Here is a 19,565-nt window from a genome sequence, read left to right on the forward strand (position 1 = left end):
CTTATATAACACATTATATTCATGCATTGTGTTTCTACTTGGAAGTCATGAATGCCAAGTGAGTAAAGTCAGCTGAAATACACCCTGCACCCCAACCTCAATAGTCAATATAGCTGCCAGGTAGGGCTGCACAATACATAGCAAAATATATTGTCATCACATTACCAGTGTCAGCTATGCGAAAATTGCAAGAGTCCTTTGGAATATAATCTTTGTTAGGTGATACATTTAAAGTGTCATGAATACAGGTCTTTGGACGGCAATAAGATATTCAGCACCTGACACAGATTACAATGTTCAACATGATAGAGTTCACAGAAACAGCTCTAAATACACAATAAAGGCAGGAGTGACAAAAATATAAATTAAATATAAGTGATATGGTATTGACCAGTGTTGACCCGACTGCCACACAAATGAAACATGCTGCAGCTTGTTGCAGTAGAAACTTGTTTATTTGCCTTTCTCAAGGTTCCCATCTTATTTACAAACTCACAAACATATTATGGTACTGATTTAGTAAAGTTCATGTGCCGCTCATGTTTGATTGTAATAAATTCTGAGAAAAAAAAGGTTGCTGTATGCTTGTACTGCTAACTATTTATTTTATTTTATTTATAAATCCCACTTTGGTATTTAAAGATCGTGACATACAATTGTTTCCCATTTTTTGTGCTAAAGATAAAAAGGACAATAAAAAGTAGTTTAAAATTCAACAATCCAGCATTTCCCAAAAACACAATAAATTATAGTTTATAATTTTAATGGCAAATTACAATTCTTAACAGAGTTATTATTTTTCAGCAGCAAACTAGATAATCATTGTTTATTCAATTCAATGTTATTCTAAGATCCAAAATCAGACTTAACCATAAAACCATAACACAAGTGCTGGTTAATTTTCTTATCTTTGCATTTTTGGTGCTTTCACACACAAACTTGCTAAAGTCTGAGACGGAACCATCTGGCGAAGGTTGTTTGTAACCCATCATGGATCAATCAGTGGCTGCCAGGGAAATTATTTTTACCCACATTAACAATAAATGATTACAAATATTTGTACATATTTTGCTCAAAATCTGTTAATGTAAGGAAATGTGGTTTCATGACTCTTTTTAATGACATATACCAACAGAAAGTTTCTTATGTCGGTTTGATAAAGGGACGTCATCAGTTATAGTTTACTCAAACTACCCGGCTAAAACATGGCTCTGAACCAAAATAAACCCAAATAAGGTCTAGTTTTCAGAAATTATTGTACAGGTTGATTAAATAATGTACAATATTTGAACATTTTCAACCCCACCATTAATGCAAATACTCAATTCCACAGAAAATGAGTCTGTATGAAATGATTAAATATAAGAGTCAAAAGTGGAAGGAGGAAGGGAGAAAAAGCTGCCTGGATGTAAGAAAGGAGGCATCAATTGGTAATGAGGCGAAATGACCTGAAGCCGTAGCTAATCTTGGTTGGCTGACTGAGCACAACAGTCAGCCAATCCCACTGGCTTTCCAACTTGGAACAAGAACTGAGGGAAGTTCAGAGATCTGACGTCTTGCATCAAAACACGAACCAAGCAGGTTGTTTGTGTCATTGTTGCAAAGCTTGCATCGTAAACATTAGTTTTTGTTCAACGCTGTGTTCCCTCTCGTAGCTCACACTGGAGTTTGTTTCTGTGTTTTGTGCCTCCTTAAAACCATTAGAAGAGTCGTATTGGGTTGAAAACCCCACCAACATCTCTGTGTTTCGGATCATCTTAGAAACCGTTTCTATTTCACGATAAAACGCCAGAGAGAAGCCGTGTTGCTTAAGGCTCATAGAGAACATTCCTTAGAATAATCCACAAGAAAAAAACAAAACAAAAACATTTCATTTTACATACTTACGCAACAGATTTTGTGCAGAATGCAAACGTCACATGCTTTGTGATACTTAAGAGTTTCTGAAGCTATTTTGCTTCACGTCGTTGTTTTTTAGGCTTTGAAAATATAGCTGAAGTAATTTAACACGACAGGACAGGATGTGCAGGAAGATCCAAGTGGCAGAATAACTCAGAAAGCAAACACACATACACACACACACACACACACACACACACACACACACACACACACACACACACACACACACACACACACACACACACACACACACACTATGAATCACAGCAACCAAAGCTGCAGCTCTACGTGTCCATCACTACAAATTATTGTTCCCTCCTTTTCGGAATAGCCGCGGCCTTTTTAAGCATAAATATATTTCCAACAACGACGCACAGGCAGGCAGAACAAACGAGCAAGAAGCGTTGCCTTTTTTTTTCTTTTTTGTTTTGTTTGCCTGTCATTAATTCAGGCAGCTAATTGTTGTCCCCAAGAGTGCTGGTGTGTTGTGCCAACTACAACCATTCACAGGAGCAGCAGCTGCAGAGACACGGTTGGGTGAGGGCTGGGAAAAATGACAAACCGAACAGAAGAGCCTTCGCATCATCACACACGTGCGCACTCGCACATACACCGAAGCCGAAACCAGACAACAGACGGTCACGTTAAGGCTCGTCTGTCTGGAGGGTGTTCGTAACACTGCGCGCTGATGGGTCATCTCTGGCCACATTAAGTGGTTTAAAAGAACAGCTACGAAGTAAGAAAGCATTGATGTTATTTTTTTTTTTTATAAGCTAAGGTTTTGAATTACAGCGGCAGAAAAGACACCAAATGAGCAGAGATGTGGTCCTCCACTGCAGTTAACAGCCAATTAACTCAGCCTCGCTGGAGGAGGGGATGCCAACGGGAGCTGGAAGATAAATGAGCATGAAGAAAAATGAAGAAACGCAGAGAAGGGGAAGTCGGAGAGGGGGATGGCGGTGGGTAAGGTGCAATGCAAGTGCAGAGGAGCAGAGAGAAGGAAAGGTTGAGAAGGAGTGGGGTGCAGATGTATTTAATCCTCTATGTGTCTGTAAGCTTAATAAATGAGCTTTTAGCCAAACACTCCTGCTTTACCGTCAGCTTCCTCTAGGGTCCAAATTACTTTCTATCCATTTGCAGTGGGACCCAATGTTTGTAATAGCATCATAAACATGTGACATTATTCTCTATGAGGAAGGCGACATAAATCCAACATGTAACCTGGATACACGGATGTAGGAGAGCCCTTTTAATTGGCTAAATCTGCAAAATGAATCATCTTCTCCAGATTCAAAAGACTGTTATGCTACAAATCAGCCTTTCGATGCAGTAGACCCGATACGTTAAATGTTTGTCTTTCGTGCATATTCAAACTTTAAACACTGCTCATGAACAATTCAGCAAAATCAAGAGTCAAGAAGCTTTATTGTGATTAGGTGTTACAATAATGAAATCTTTGGTGAGGCTGACACCAGCTAAGGGTGCACATAACTACATTTAACACGCAGACACAAAAAGACCTGATCTTTCCATTTTTTTTAAACAAGCAGTTGATTTCGCCGCCCAATGACAGAGCTCCCTGAGGAGCCTAAGCGAGCATATAGTCATTAGCAGCTAACAGACTCCGTTTGGAGTCAAACATCAGGCAGCAGACTGGAATACTGTGCCATAAATTTACTTGCAGAATTTTACAATTTGCATGGTTGTCTAAACAGACAGTCCCTGAGAGATGAACTGTCTGAAAACACACATGTGTAACCAGTAATGCGTTTGCAACATGCAACAGATTATGAACTGGGCTGATGGTTTGTTGAGTTTCAGCAAGGGGGAGGAGGGGGGGGGGGGGGCAAAACCTTTACAGGTTTGGGAAATAAGCTGTTTTTAAGTCTGCTAGTTCTTGATTTAATGGTAAAGAACAGTGGTAGCACTGACTAAGCCAACACACCACTACGAAAGATCAACTGACTTTCTCTTAAAGCCTGATGTACATCAGATGAGATATTCACCATGTCCTGCAAAAGTTTCTTTTTTTTTATTTATTTACATCTCATCTTGTTACAGCCAACACAGCAGTTTTTTTTCAATGTAACTTATCTGGATTTTACAGGATAGAATAAAATGCAACACATAATTTTGAAGTGGTATTCACAGCTTTTTAGGAAGTAAAATCTGAAAAGTGTGGAGTTTATTTGTTTTCAACCCTTTTTAGTCCCTAGCAACTGATTGCCTACAGCAGTACCGTAGTGCAAAGTCAACCAGAGTAAAATTTAATCTACTACAGCTGTTAAGAACTCTGAGGTTTACTTTAATGAACAAACAGCTTCATGAAGAACACTGAACAGCAGAGAGGTCAATATCAAAGCAGAGTCAGGCTTTAAAACTGTACCTCAAGTTAAGGGTGTCTCGATGAGGAGCGTCCTGAAAATCCTCTGAAAATAGATATAGATAATAAATAGAGTATGACAGAACTGCACTTTCCAAGACGTGTTTGTCCAAAAAGCAGTCATGCAGGGAATGGAGATCATTTATCAAAGAAGCAACCAAGAGGTCCGAGGTAATCCTGAAGGAGCTGCGAAGATCCACAGCTCAGGTGGGGGAATCTGTTAATGGGAGAGCCATTAGCTGTGCACTCCACCACTTCGGCCTTTGTGGAAGCGGGGCAAGAATAAAACGATTGTTGAAAGAAAGTCACATTTAAAAAGTTTCCCATGAGCCACGTAGAGGACACTGCAAACATCTAGAAAATGGTTCTCTGTCTGATGAGAACAAAGCTGGACTGTTTGACCAATCTGCAAAATGCCACATGAGCCCTAAAACCTATGCTGCACGTCGCCCTGAACATGTGATCCCTGCAGTGAAACATGGTGGTGGCAGTGTTATGCTGAGAGGATGTTTTTCTTCAACAACAAAAGAAATTGAGCAGAGTTGATGTGAAGCTGGATGAAGCCAAACATATGGCATTCCTGAAAGAAAACCTGTTGGAGGCTGCAAAAGACTTAAGGCCGGTGTAAGACGTTCACCTTCCAGCAGAAAGATGACCAGAAACAATCACAGGTACCAAACGGCGGCCCAGTTAATCTCAATCCTAGTTACCAGTGAAAATACATCTCTTATTTATGTTTACAGACAATCTGCATCCAATCTGAATGAGCTTGAGGCATTTTGCAAACAAGGATGGGCAACAACTTTTAATCTCTAGATATGTAAAGCTGGTAGAAACATTGCCCCTATAGATCTGCTGCAGTAACTGAAGCGAAAAGGTGGTTCAACAAAGTATTAACTCATTTGGATTATGTACAACAGCAGACCATACTTTCCAGATTTGTATCCTAGTTAAAAAAAATATTGAACAACGTGTAGACTATTTCTTCCACTTAACAATTGTGCACAACTCTGTGTTAGTCTATCACATAAAATCACGATTCAATCATATTTATGGCACAAAACAAAAGGCAAGTAGCAAGGCACTGTATTTATATTTAAGTAAGATAATCTAACAAGATTGTTTCTTGGCAAGGTTGTCGGATCGGGCCGAGGGTGAAGATGGATGATCGGCCCGGTTCCGCCAATAACGAAGCCCAACTGTCACGTTTGTAGGTGTGAACCCCAAATCCAGCCAACAAGCAGCATGCAGACACTGGAAACCTTCTTCAGTCTGGGCTGAACACAGGCAGAGTTTCCACATCCAGCAGGTTAAGCACACAGGACTATGAGCGTTACGATGACAGAGCACATGAGAGGAGACTATCTGGTAGTGAGTGAGGCAGGTATATGAAGGCTGGGGAACAGGTGAGCAGAGTAGGAACTGATTATTGGCAGCAGGTGGAGCTGGTCTGAGCTGATGACTGGTGACTGATACGTGGACTGAGCTGATTGGAGGGCTTCTGTGGCTGAGAGGTGACAGAGCTGCTTCTAGACAAGTCCGTAAAAGTCCAAAACAAACAAAAACCTAAATCATGCCACCAGCAGCACAGTACAAACACTCCGTCAGCTGCAAAGCCACCGGGGCTCAGCCCCGCACCGCTCCGGATGACGCGCACCATGTCGGTTGTTTGTGTTGGACGTGGTTCAGCGCCACAGAGTCTGAGTGCTGTTCTTTAAAATGACTGCTTTCCTTGTTTTGTGTGTGTGTGTGTGTGTGTTTTTTTTTCATACATCAAGTCACAAGCTGTCCGTGTCTTTAGGTCGTGAGTCGTTATTTGGACATCCACTCAGGCAAAAAGCAAAAAAAGAAGAGACGAGTAGTCAGAGTAACATATGCTTTGGTGTTGCTGGAATTAACAGTGCGAGGAAACTGAAGCTGCTTCCTCCTGGCACAAAGTCTCTCACAAAGCAGCATGGACAGGCTCAGTAGCAGACTCTCTGTGACTCACACACACACACACACACACACACACACACACACACACACACACACACACACACACACATACACACACACACACACACAAAACTCCTCTCTAAGAGCATATCCCTGTGTCGTGCATGTAATAAACACGGAGGATTATTCATATCAGTTTTCCCCAAAGTGGCGTTTGGCAGGATACTCAGGCTAATCACAGTCTCTCTCTCTCTCTCTCTCTCTCTCTCTCTCTCTCTCTCTCTCTCTCTCTCTCTCTCTCTCTCTCTTTCTCCCCCCACACCCCTTGGATAGCAGTTCGTATTTCCTCAGCTTGATGTCTGCTGCTCCAGAAAAACCCAGAACGGAGCGGGCATGGGCATTGGTGGACATAGCACTGCCGTTCGGACACATTTTTTTTTTCCTGGTGGGCAGGACGCAGCACAATGGCGCGGCTCACCTTACACCGCCGACAAAGAATACAAGCCGCAAGCGGACAATCACATGCCAGTGGGGAATGTGTGGAATTTCACTATGCCGCCAGAAGGGCACGCAGAGCGGGGAGAGACAGCCTGAATAGGTCAGACCTCTGCGCAGATGTCCGAAAAACGAGGCTGAAGAGAAACTTTTGGGGAAAGTGGAGCCGCTTGTGTACGAATTAAAGAGCTCCCCGGCAAACACATTAACAGAACCTACAAAATAAGAAAACGCTCTCCTCCTTTAAACTCCTCCCAAGTAGGTCAGAGACACTGCAAAGGCCGCCCTGGGCAAGATTCTCCATAAAGAGAGTGACTCTGCTTCTCTTTTTCCCAAGTATCTTTGCCCTTTCTGCAGCTTCTTTGGCTGCCGTGCACAACAGTCAGAAACACCTGTAGCCTGAAAACATCAGCCCGCCATCTTACAGTGGGCGACATTAGAGGGAGAGTAAAGCCAAAGGAAGTCATTATGTACGAACACAGATAAGCTGTTTCCAGTTTTTGTTCCAACCGCATGGTACAAAGAGGCCACATTAAGCTTCTTATCTAAAGCTCTGCCAACAAATGTAAAAATATTGAACACTTTCTTCACGCCATGCTCTTATTTAAATAATCTACAATCCTCAATTTCTAGAGTGATGTTAATGATGTGTTGTCTCTATTTGCGGTTAAAAAAAGCTAAATTCCTTAAAATGCTCCAGCCTCACCGAACCATTTCTGCTAGTTTTTATTATTTCCTTTTTTCAGAGCCATCCCACGCAGCATCAACAGCATGGCGCAGTGTAACGCCGCGCTCACTACAAATCCATCCACGCCTCCAAGAGCGATGCTAATCCGCTGACCTATTTGATCTTGTGTGACCATTGTTATTTTATGCGAGGCGGCGGACAGCCAGCTGTGTCGGCACCGCGAGTTTATAGGGTCAGTATACAAAGTTCATATGAGGATTACCGGATTTGTTGGGAAAAATAATGTGATTACCAACGAGACAATTTCAGAGAAAGACAAAAAAAAAACACCACTCCTTTGCCGTACTAGATTTTTTTGGTCGTTTCTCTTTAGTTTCAGCTGACTGCAGCATATGCACCCGGAAGATGGTGAATATGAACAAATACCTGGGCTTCATCTCCAGGATCCGCCGCGGCTGAGGGCTCCCCAGGCAGCGGCTCGTCGTTGTGAACGGGGGAGTCCTGGGACGGCGTGTCGGGCGGGTTGATGACCACCGATCTCTCAGAGCGGCTACTGTCTTTGCTGCTGCCGCCTTTGTGTCGCTCCCGGCTTCGATCTCTGAAGAAACAGGCAAACGAAGGAAAAAATACCAGACATAATGAAGAATGCTACATAATGACTACAAAGATTTAGAGGACACTGAATAGCATGGAAGTTATTTTTTTATGGTTCAATGCTGTCTAAAGCGATGTCTACATGTGCATATGTGCAACGGAGCAGAGAAAAGGATCGTGATCCTCCAGAAAGAGTGATCAAAAAATGCAATCAGTGCATTGAGCATAAAACATAATGTCACTGAAATCTTCTAGCTCACTAAAATACACAAAAGTCGTTTGTAGGTTACTGAATAAGTTGGGAATTAAAACTGATTTTAAGACAAAGAGATACATCAAAAGAAGCAAAGTTATTCAAAGGCTGTCATAATGGGGAGTAAATCCTATGTCCTTGCATTTCACAGATAAGACAAGGTACTTAAGATGTCTCGGTAACATAAATATTAGAGATGCAAACAGAAATGGGTCGGTGACTGGAATCCGCTGGTTTCATCTTATCAGTGTGACCGGTGACTGGAACGTCGGGGACGATAACATCCTTTTTCCGGTCAGTGAACACAACATATCTAGAGCTAACAGTGCAAACCACAACATGTCTTGGTGGAAACGATGTAACCGAGGAAAGAAGACCTCGAAGTTAGCTGAAGTGTTTAAACAACGTATGAATCTTTTTGAATGAAGTCTGTATTGACCACAAAAAAATGATTCCTCATTCAGGCTATTACTTTTGAACACAAAGTGAGAATTCGACAGACAACAGAAAGGCCTAAACACAGTATTGCTAAGTTTCACTAAATGTTTTTTTTTTTTAATCTCTTAACCTCTGTTCATTATGGTACATGCTGGTTTGGGACAAGTTGGCAACCTTTTGGATGATATTGGTCAAAGTTCTCTGCCGTTCACAGTTACTCGTGCAAGGTGCACCAATAAAATGTACTAAGGATAAAAAAACACTTATTTCCATCTTAGAACAACAGCTATACCCTGTTTTCGTGTGATTCCAGCATGGAATTTGCCACACAAAGCTTTTCAAACGTTATCTTTTAAAACGCAGTAAACATTTCCACCATGCTGTCCCTTTAATGAGATGCCAGAGAAAGTGCTGGATCGACAGCAGTTTTAAGCAACTTTAAGAAGCGATGAGTAACACCTCCTCCACCTGCTGCTGCACACTGCTGTCTGAAACAAGGCTACTCACTTAGGAGAGAGATAATCATGGACAAGTCATGGTGCCGCTCTGATTAAGGTCATTCTGTTTTGAAATTATAGGCAGCGAGCTACAAGCAGCATGCCTGTAAAGCTGATTGCAGGCTAGCCGCCTGAGCTAGTAACCAGCTAATATGAGCTTTCTATACTTATGTTAAAGATCAGAACTGCAAAAACAGACAATATTCTGAGCAAGGAGCTATTTAAAAAAAACTACTACTACGTTTAGAAGATGTACAATTGAATAAGCCAATGTATAAACATTTAAAGGGACCATATCATGCAAAATCCACTTTTTTAGCCCCAAAATGCTATTTGTTGTGTACATGGAGTCTCTAGGAATGCAGAACAGTTTAACGTAGTCTGTCCAGGTGCTGCGTAGATATAGCTATATTCTGTTTGGGGGATATTTTTCAATGCGTTCTGATTTCTTTGTTTTCTATTAAATAATGTGATATAAATAATTATATCAAATTATTTGCTGCGGAGCTGCTAAATAAGGTCCAGCTTAGCAACTTCACAACACTGCCATTTTTATTTCTCTGAGCTGTTTTGTTGTTCTAGCTCAAGGACGGTGAAGCTACGAACGGATAAGTGAAAATGTTCGGTTGTTGAGTGTATTAACCCACACAATTAATCACACCCTCCCCCAGCATACTGCAAAAATGGCCGAACAGGGTGGAGTGGAACGCTCTCTGAACTGGAGGACGGCGGAGTGCCTCATCTCCATTTAAAGAGACTGCACCACACAAGTTGCTCCCGGATGCACTTCAGAACCGGGGAAAAAGAGGGGCTGCACGTCTCATTTCAATGTTTGCAGCATTTATGCGCCGTGCGGCTTTTCCTCTGAAGTAGGACTATTCTCCTAGACTCTAGAGGGCAGCGTTGTGGTCCGACACCAAGCATACTGCACCCCACTACACGTAGAAGTAGAAAACAATGTTTCCAACATTTTTAAACCTCTTCCTTTCTTCCAAGAGTGGCAGCAATTTCTCTCCAAGAATTGTTAATAATTTGTGGATCACAGTGATCTTTATGGGGTGATTCGTAAAGATTTCTATATTTATGAAACTCTGTCAGAAGGAGCTCATGATGGTTTGCCACGTTCTGCAGCACTGGACTTTCCTTGTAGTTAGGATATTTAGGTGCGTGGAGCAGAAACGTTTGACCGTGTGGAGGGTGATGGTACCAAAAATGTCATAATATGGTGGTGCAGACCTCGCACAAGTGTCAAGCACAAACCAGGCTAAACGAGGAATTCGGATTAAAGCATTGCAGTTCCACTTCATACAGACCACCACTGAATGGTTTAAATGCTAAATAAGCATGATATGTACCCTTTAAAATCCTAATAAAAACATGTTGTAGATACCAATATTATAAGTGTAATAAACAGTATGCTGAACTGTCTTAGCAACACTATGAATACTTTATAATGTTTCGCTTTAAATAAAATACCATGAAACCATGGTATTTGTTCCTGCAGTCTTCAACAAACCAGAATTTCATCTCGATCCATACTCCCACCATAAATAGATAATTCAAAGCAGGAGGGCTAGGATACAATACTTTGCTGTTGATCACAATTATTCTACAGAAATGGGAATTCTATAAAAAAAAGATATGGGAACATCATCAGTCGCAAAAACTCTTGACTGCTGTGTCGCTAATAAATATTTCTCATTCGTGAAAAAGAAGCTGAGACAAAAATGCACGCAGAAGAAAGAAAACTTAACCCCAGGATTTAGTGGGAAAACTAATAGGGATGAAGAAGGCTTGTTTATTTATAAGCCGAATGAGTCAACTTAAATTGGTTTGGACCACTCAGCCTAATCCTCAAGCTTTGTCCATAAAGATTTCCAGCTTAGTTTATATCTATTTTAGTCCCTCGTCTCATCTACTGGGTGACAAGTGAAACAACACGCTAGTAAAAATGCCACAGCAAAAAAACAAAACAAAGCGAATTCATGCTAGATGGCAGAAAGACTTCCAGCAGAAGAAGCGGGTGGTGAGACGGAGAAGCAGACAAGGAAACATAAACATACCCGTGCCGGTTTGATCTCCCCGAGCGACTGGAGTAGCCAGAGTGGGTCGACTCGGTGTCCATCGTAGCAGAGTCCAGAGCCGGCTATTGGGGAGGAGGATGAGGAGGGACTTGTCGTGGGATAGTGACAGTTTTTTTTTTTTTTGCAGCAGCAGCAGGGTTGAGGAGGAACACAAAGTCTGGGCTCTTACAGAGACGGGCCTCAGGAATCCACCAGGACTGACAGATATCCCGAAGAGCTCAGATGCCACACGAACCTGCGAGACAAACAGAATGTAGTCTTAGGGACGCATCAAAACCTGCTTTCAGCATTTTACAAACACAGTAAATGTACATTCATACAGTTTGGCTTCATTTATGGCTATGGTTATTTGGAACTGTGCAACACTTTGCAATAAATGAATTTATTAAAATGTGTTCTTACTCCCTTTGTCCTTTTTGGTATATAATACAGTATGTGTACTTTCTGGAAAGTATAGGCGGTTTGTTCCTCTCTCACGCTGCACACTCAGCTCAGAGTCATTTATGAGACAAACTTTATGTGGAAAGACTTGTTAAAAACCAGACCTAAAAACAGACATTTCTAAATGTTCCACAACAAAGTCACAGCTTTGAACAGTCAACATGTCTTTTTAAGGCAATTCTTTTTCCATGCCAAAAGGCTGTTTTTCGGCTAAACCTTAGGATAAGAAATAAACAAAAGCACCTATAAAATGTTCCTAAAGCTTCCCAAAGCTTGGAAAAGCTAGAATCCTAAATTTAAAAATCTTTTATTGGGATTTTATGACGACAACGTAAATCAACACAAATATGTGAAGTGGAAGAATTTTTTTTTGTTTTCAGATTACAGATGCAGGTATTTTGGTTTATGTCTCCATCAGCATCATCTACAAAATCTATCATTTCATTCTTCTTTGCAAATTGGCTCAAGCAGTCAGTTCTATTGTAGCTCTGACTATTTGTGGTTTGTTGTCTTGCTGGAAGCTGAACCTCAGCTTTATGGTATGTTTACACCGAATGTGTTTTGAGTGTGAGGGGTGTCTGGTTTACATGTCTATGGTGGAGCGTCGAGCGATTCTATGGTGCTTTTCACCCATTGAGTGCAGCGCATTTTGAGCTTTCAAACGTCTGAACGTCCAAAGCGGCAGACGCTAGAGTTGGAAAATCTGAACTTTTCAGCTGAACGTGGAGCACCAACCAATCAGAGAGACCCCGCTATGTGACATGGTGGCAGATTTTCCAAGGGGAGGAAGGACCACGAAAAGTCAGGAAGTCGACTACACTGTTATGCTAACCAGATTCTTTTCCTTGCACAGGAATTTATTAAGTGGTTCTCAGATTAAAAGGAGTTACATAGAAATGCATGCTGCACTTTTTTAGATTTTCATCCCTAATAATCTGGAAAACCACGCATACTTTTCTTTCCACTTCATAATTTTGGGATACTTTGTTCATCTAACATATAAAACCCCCCTCAAAAATACATAAACACTTGTGGTTAAAAAATAACAAAATGTAGAATTGGCTGTGAACATTTTTGCAAGGGTATTTAAGATTGTTTATTATATTTTATAAAAACAGTGGTAAAACCAGACCAGCAGTTTTACATTCAGTGCATTTAGCTTCAAGTGACATCATAACATCTTAATAATATAGTATTTTCTTTTTAGATAATCCCAGCTAAAAAAATATATATCTGTACTTTTCATTTTTATTCAATTTTTTTATTTTATTTGTTTTCAGTTCTCTTTAAAGGCTTTTCCACATGCCCAGGATATCCAGTAACTCCTCTGATCTGTATCAAACTATTGATTATAGGCCTGAGACTTTTAATATATTATGGCTGAAACAACAGCTAGAAATGAAAATATTCCCCCTGCATACATTTATTACTAAAATTCCTGCTGGTTGTAAAAAGAAACTATTTAGTTTTTGCAAAAAACCTTTAAAAATAAATAAATAACAGCAAAGTCTTGTAACTCCAACATCAGATTAATTATAGAATACTATGTATTAAATTAAATGTTAATGCATTTTTTTCTTCTCACCATGCATATAAAATTGTCCTAAAACTGGGACTGCATCTGGCCCACTCCTGACCGGGAGCGGGAGCAGCGCGATCCATCCAGGCGGCTGCCTTACCGCCTCACCATGCATGACCATTCATTTAGACTGAGATCTACGCCCTGTCAGTCTCTCAGCTGTTGTCCTGACAACCAGCTGCCGGTACCCCTCCCCACTATCACCCCCGTCTACTAACTGCAATTATTCTGCACATCATTTACAGGCTATTTGTTGTCTCTCGAAGCCAATGATGCATGCCTTATATAAATTAGCGCATACAACAAAGCAGGGCGAGGACGCCGTGGTGGAGAGAAATTAGCAACTGGAGAAGGTTGATTTCTGCAAAGATAGGCTTAAATGTTTTATGCCTTTTTTTTTTGGGGGGGGGGGGGGTAAAATTTGCATTTGAAGATTGTCCTGTTGGGCATATAAACTGGCCTAAAGATTTTATTCTTCAAATCAGCACGGCCGTTTCTGTGATCACACGCATCCTTCTTCACGTTTTGTGTTCATTTTTCATCTACAAGCAGGGAGGACGGTGTCAGAGCTGCACATCCTCCAACGTGTCGAACTCGAAGACAGACCCTTATGAGGCGGCTGAAAATTTTAAGCACAAAATCTCAAATCAGATTTTCCTACGGACATCTGCAGCGTCCACTGTTGCCATGCCGACACGCAAGGCTGAAGGCCCCGTCTAAGGGCAACAATCAATCTCCCCTGCTGAGAGGAAATTTATGTGATATTATGTGTGTGCATGTGTGCGCGTGTGTGTGTGCCACCCCCCATTAAAATGGAACGGGGGGGGGGGGGGGGGGGGGGCAGAGGGACAGGGACCCAAACAGCAAACAATAGTCTTCCAGCCCATCTAGAACCCATATGGTTAAATGAATAAGCCTGAATCGAAGCTGTTAACCCCCTGAGTGCTGAACTCTGAGCGCGTGGCCGTCGTATGTGGGCCAAGAGGATACCGCCGAAAAGCCCACTCATGCACGAGACGATCCTGAGGAGGCATGTGAACCAGGCCATGTGGAAGAATCGAAGCCACGGGCTTAGAAAAACTATCAATTACAAATCAAGAACAACTATGAAACGTGCAAAAGGAAATGAGCAGGAAACCATTTCTTTTTCTAGCTGACCCTGTTTAAAATAACAAATAGTAGAACTGTGCTAATTGGTGTGTAGAAAAGATCTTCTGAAGCAAACGGCAGTCGCGTCGGTTGCACATCGTTCTGCTTGGCTTCACCGAGGGAGTCACAAGGGCAGAAACTGACACTAATGTAAAACAAACATTCATTAATGTGTTTGTTTAATGGACGGAGCCTGCTGCACAGCGGGAGCTAATATAATAACACGCGTGCAGGCAGATAGGAAGCTTACAGGCATCATTTCTCCTTTTATCTTAAGAACACCAAAAACAGACTTTACTCTTCATGCATAAGGACCCTTTGAAAAAGGGAAGCTGCAGCAGACCATTAAAATTATCCTTCAGGCAGCAAATGTAAGATTTTCTCCTTCAAGGATGACCTGCGAGCGAGCAGATGATTTCATCAAAGTATCCAGTGCAGGCTTGTCACCCTAAATGGCTCATATCAGCCGTGGTGCTCCTGCAGAGCTCATGCCGAAGCCTGGTTACCATAGCATCTGTGCCCTCCCTCTCACACCCATTAGCCATTGTGCCTCCCTTCCTTCCTTCATGCACACCCTGCTCTGGTGGTATTACTATGCCATAATCTGCCTGATGCAGCAGCTGACTGTCTCATGAATCCAAAGCAGTCGACAAAGTACAAACCTCCCAGTCTACAATTGACACAATTCACGACCTCTGCCTAGTCTGTTGGGTTTAGCCACCATTCATGTGTTGTTTTAGAGAAAAATGAAGCATCCCCCCCCGATTAAAAAAATAAAAAAAAAAAAAAACAGCAACAGAAAACAACACACACTAACAAACAACAACAGAATCCACACACACTCTGTGTATGAGGTGGGGGGTGGAGAGGGGACACATTAGCAGATTTTACTCCAACTGGAATTCAAACACATGAATTATTGTCCCTTGCTAAAGTATTAACACCCCTTGACCTTTCTTACACTTTGTCACTTTACTGCACTAAATATCAGTGTTTTTCATCAGGATTTTATGTTATAGACTGACATAAGTAGAAGTAGAAGGAAAATGACAATATGGTTTGTAAATCTTGCATTTTTATCGAGTCCCCTTGAGTCTATAGTTATTAGATCAGCCTTTTACTTTAATGACATGTTTTTGGAGTACGTATCCGCCAGCTTTGCGCATATAGAAACTGATACTGGTCGTGACAGATGGCCGTACACACTTAGCCTGGTTCTCCTGGAGGTTCCTTCACGTTAAAGGGAAAGTTTCCTTTCTGCTCTCGCAGCATGCATGCTCGGTATGAGGGACTGGCACAAAGTCTACGACACCAAGCAGGAGACTGCCCACTTTGGCTACACGCTCATCCAGGAGGAGTGAACGCTGCAAGTAAATGATTTGATGCAATCTTCTGTTTTTTTTTTTAGAAGGAAAATCTTTTGAACAATCTGAACAATAATCAATGATTGATTTTTATTCCAACTGGTCAGGAAGGGACTTTTTTTGGTCAAGTGACTTGAGACGACGTGTGAATTGATGCCATATAAAAAAACTGAACTGATATATTTGACTATTCTTAGCAAATTGTCTGGAGCCCCTACAGGCTAGATGGAGAGCATTGGTCAATATCAATTAGTAACTGTTGGCAAAAATTCTCATTGAAATTTAGGTCTTTGCCCCTCCAACACATAAGAACACACAAACCAGAGCTTAACACCTCTGAGAGTACAATTAAGGACATTGCCCTGCTGAAGGGTGAACCTCCACCCCCAGTTTAAAATATTTTAACAGGTTTTCTTCCAGGATCAACTGGTATTCAACTCCATCCATATTCCCAACCTTTCTGACCAGCTTTGCTGCCGCTGCTAAAGAAAAATATCCCCACATCATGAGGCTGCTATGTTTCATGGTGAGGATGGTGTGTTCAGGGTACACTGCTGTCTTAGTTAGTTGTAGCAAACAGCAAACAGTAATTCACGTGGTTCTCTTCTTGATACCTTTCCATAAATGTGATGTTTGTGGAGTGCAAGTCTGATAGCTGTCAATATTCTCCCACCTGGGCCTCTGCAGCTCCTCCAGAGTTACATTTTCTTCTTTTCTGATCAACGTGCTCCATGCATGGCCTGTCAGATAGGAGAAAGGCCATTTGCTAATGGTTTTGCTACTCTTTCCATTCCATTATGAGAAGCTGAAAGATTGAGATATTGTTTTGTATTTGTTATAACCTAACCTTGCTTTAAACTTCTCCACAAACGTATCTCTGGCCTGTTTGCTCTGTCCCTTCATGATATTTGCCCACAGGAATCTCTGACAAACCTCCGAGGGTTTCCTTGAATACCTGAATTTTCACTGAGAGTTACAACAGTTGGACTCATTTTCCAATTTGGATGACTTCTGAAGGCAAGTAGTTACAGAGGATTTTATCCAGGAGTTTTAGATAAGAGGGTGCTACAAAAAAAGACACTCCACATTTTTTTCGGATTTTGCTTTGACTTCACCACTATGTCATACTATGTGTTTGTCTTTCAGATAAATCCACTCCCAAATATTTTCTCCAATGTGTGGTTTTAATGTGAGAACATGCGATCTTCATGGGGAATGAATACCTTTGGCACTATAAATGTCAAAAACAAGCAGGCCTTCCTAAATCCCTACAAGATGCATACTACATAGCAACCAGTGCTTCACATTCTACTCCACCAGGTTGCAGAAATATTTCTTAGATTTGTGCAAAAAGCAAATCCTTGACCTCCACATGACTCGTGGCTTACCTCACTTTGCCCGCTCACCCCTCCTCCCTTCACAAACACGCCCACAGAGTAAAAGGAGAAAGCAAAGATCTGGCACATTTCTCAGGAATGCAAACTTCAGGTCCTTCTGAACCGTTCATGTGGAACAAAGTAAAAGTACAGTAGGAGCAAGAAGCAGGACGAGCTATTGCTGAAGAAGAGATGCCCCCCGTCCAACCCGGCTGTAAGTGCTTTCACATTTTTGTGTACTGTAAAGAACCTTGCATCACGCCCACCCGAACTTTAGCCTAAAGGTAGTGCTGTTTCTTCTTACATCCTGTCCGCCCAGCCAGAAACCGTGGCTTTAAAGGGGACAAAGGCAGAGCGACCGCCTTCTTTTGATCTCTCCTCGCAGGAGCTGCAAATGACTCATCTAATCAAGAGTTCCCCCAACCCCTCGCCGTCTCCAGACTCTCCTATCAGCACTGGCCGACAACAAATAACTGTAGCTCCTCCTGCTCCACATCAGTCCACGAGAGACAGTGCCAGAGAAGCAGTTTCACACACACACACACACACATGCACACAGTAGCACCTCATCCAGCTGTGCAGCCCTGCAGACAGCTGCTGATGATGGCGATGCCCTGCGGACGCTGCCTCATCTCAGAACAGCCTGTGTGTTACAGACACTGGCGGAGGGAAGGGTGTTACTGATCCGCTTCACAGCTGCAGCATCAGTCCCAACCTCAAATCACCTCCATTTAGTGGCATAAACGTATATATATATATATATATATATATATATATATATATATATATATATATATGGATGTGCCATCACGTCAGCATAGCCATTCATTTTTAACGCACTTGTTCTGATAAAACGCAGAAATAGGCTCCACTTTAAAATAATAATGATAAAAGAACGGATTAGGGCGCAGCATCTGTCTACTAAGAAGGAAAGCTTTTTTTTTTTTTTTTTTTCCTGTATCCTCCTCCACGTCGATCCGACAGCAGTGAACTTAATTCCTATGAGATCGTGTGTCTCCGGCCAAAGACAGCCTCCACCCCGGTCCCGGTGCCAATGATACCACAGTACGAATAAGATTCGTGAACCTACCTTTGTCTCAGAAATGCCTCATATTCCTGAATGCGGCTTTCTGGTCGGTCAGTGAATGCACCGCCGCTGCCGCTGCTGCTGCTTTGAGGCGCGTCTGTCTCAGCCGACCGAGAGGCGCAGCTCCTTCATGCGAGCCTGGCCATTGTAGTGAGCAGGACCAGAGAGGCAGGCAGAATGGATGTACAATGCTCTCACATGCACCACGGTGAGGTTGATTTCACTACAAGGCCACAAGGGGTCGTCCTTTGTGACGTAAGGAGCCACGAAACGGGAAAACTTTTAACATTTCACCTAAAGCGTCCAGTCAACCCAGAAACTGTATGTTTTCCTCATCGCCCATTCCCCTTTATGATCAAAGGACAAAATACTGTGGTGCTGCTAGACAAAATCTGAAAAAATATAGAATTACCCCCCCCCCACCCCAAAAAAAAAAAAAAAAAAAAAAAAAAACACACACACACTGTTTTTTTAAGGATAAATTTCTACTTCTTTAAAAAAAATCTAATTTCAGCATCTCTAAAATAAATGAGTAAGATTCGTTTATTTAATACATGGAATGCATATTGCAAAACATGGGGGTCGCAAGATGAAATGTCAGAGAACATCCTAATGTTAATATAGCAAATGTATGCCTTTAATTGTGGAGGCTGCTACGTTTTTTCTCTCGAATATTTATGACTTTTTGACATTACAGAACACCCAAGTTTTTTTCTTGCAAATGTGTGAAATTAATCTCAAAATATTTCAGTTTTTAGCAGAAATGTACTCCTCTGTGGCCCATGATTTATTTTTATTAAATTCACGATGGCCCTAATACGATTTTATTCGTGTGGAGATTATGAGAATAAAGTCATAATATTAGGTGTACGAGAATGAATAACAGTGCAAAAATAAAGCCTATTAGGAGAATAAGGTTGTAATATCACTAGAATTAAGTTGAAATATCATGAGAATAAAGTCACACAATTGTTTCACAGTCCTTATACTAATATTCATTTCATCCTGATGTGCTAAAAAGATTTAGTATTTTCTCATTTGTAAAACCGATACTAAAATATAATGTAACTTTACAAGACTGCACTTTGTTATAAGAGTTTTTCCTAAAATTAGGCTGAAAAGGGGGTCGCCAGCCTCTGGCACTGTTATTTCAGGGATGCAGGCTGAAGAGTTTGGGAACCCCTGTTATATAGAATTGTTAACTGTTTAACAATTATCAATTGTTAATGGATGAATTTCAAGTTTTTCTTTCTCTTAAATGAGATGATCATGGTCTTACAGAAAATGAAAACCCAAA

General features: G+C 41.5%; 1 protein-coding gene across 2 annotated transcripts in view; it reads right to left on the minus strand.

Annotated features, from left to right (window-relative positions):
• The window catches only part of LOC105938264 (vang-like protein 1), a 35,341-nt gene extending 16,873 nt beyond the window's left edge, over positions 1-18,468 (minus strand). The window contains exons 1-4 of one of the 2 annotated variants that reach the window (XM_036139208.1): positions 18,272-18,468; positions 11,442-11,507; positions 11,252-11,334; positions 7,833-8,004 (exon numbers count right to left, since the gene is read on the minus strand). In XM_036139208.1, coding sequence (XP_035995101.1) covers positions 7,833-8,004; positions 11,252-11,313 — 234 coding nt within the window. In that variant the 5' untranslated portion in view covers positions 11,314-11,334; positions 11,442-11,507; positions 18,272-18,468. Of the gene's footprint in view, positions 1-7,832; positions 8,005-11,251; positions 11,508-18,271 lie in introns of both variants that reach the window. The other variant, XM_012879945.3, reaches the window with a different exon arrangement.
• Positions 18,469-19,565: the final 1,097 nt, after the last annotated feature.

Source organism: Fundulus heteroclitus, chromosome 7, assembly GCF_011125445.2.
Source record: "Fundulus heteroclitus isolate FHET01 chromosome 7, MU-UCD_Fhet_4.1, whole genome shotgun sequence".
Lineage (NCBI taxonomy): Eukaryota > Metazoa > Chordata > Actinopteri > Cyprinodontiformes > Fundulidae > Fundulus > Fundulus heteroclitus.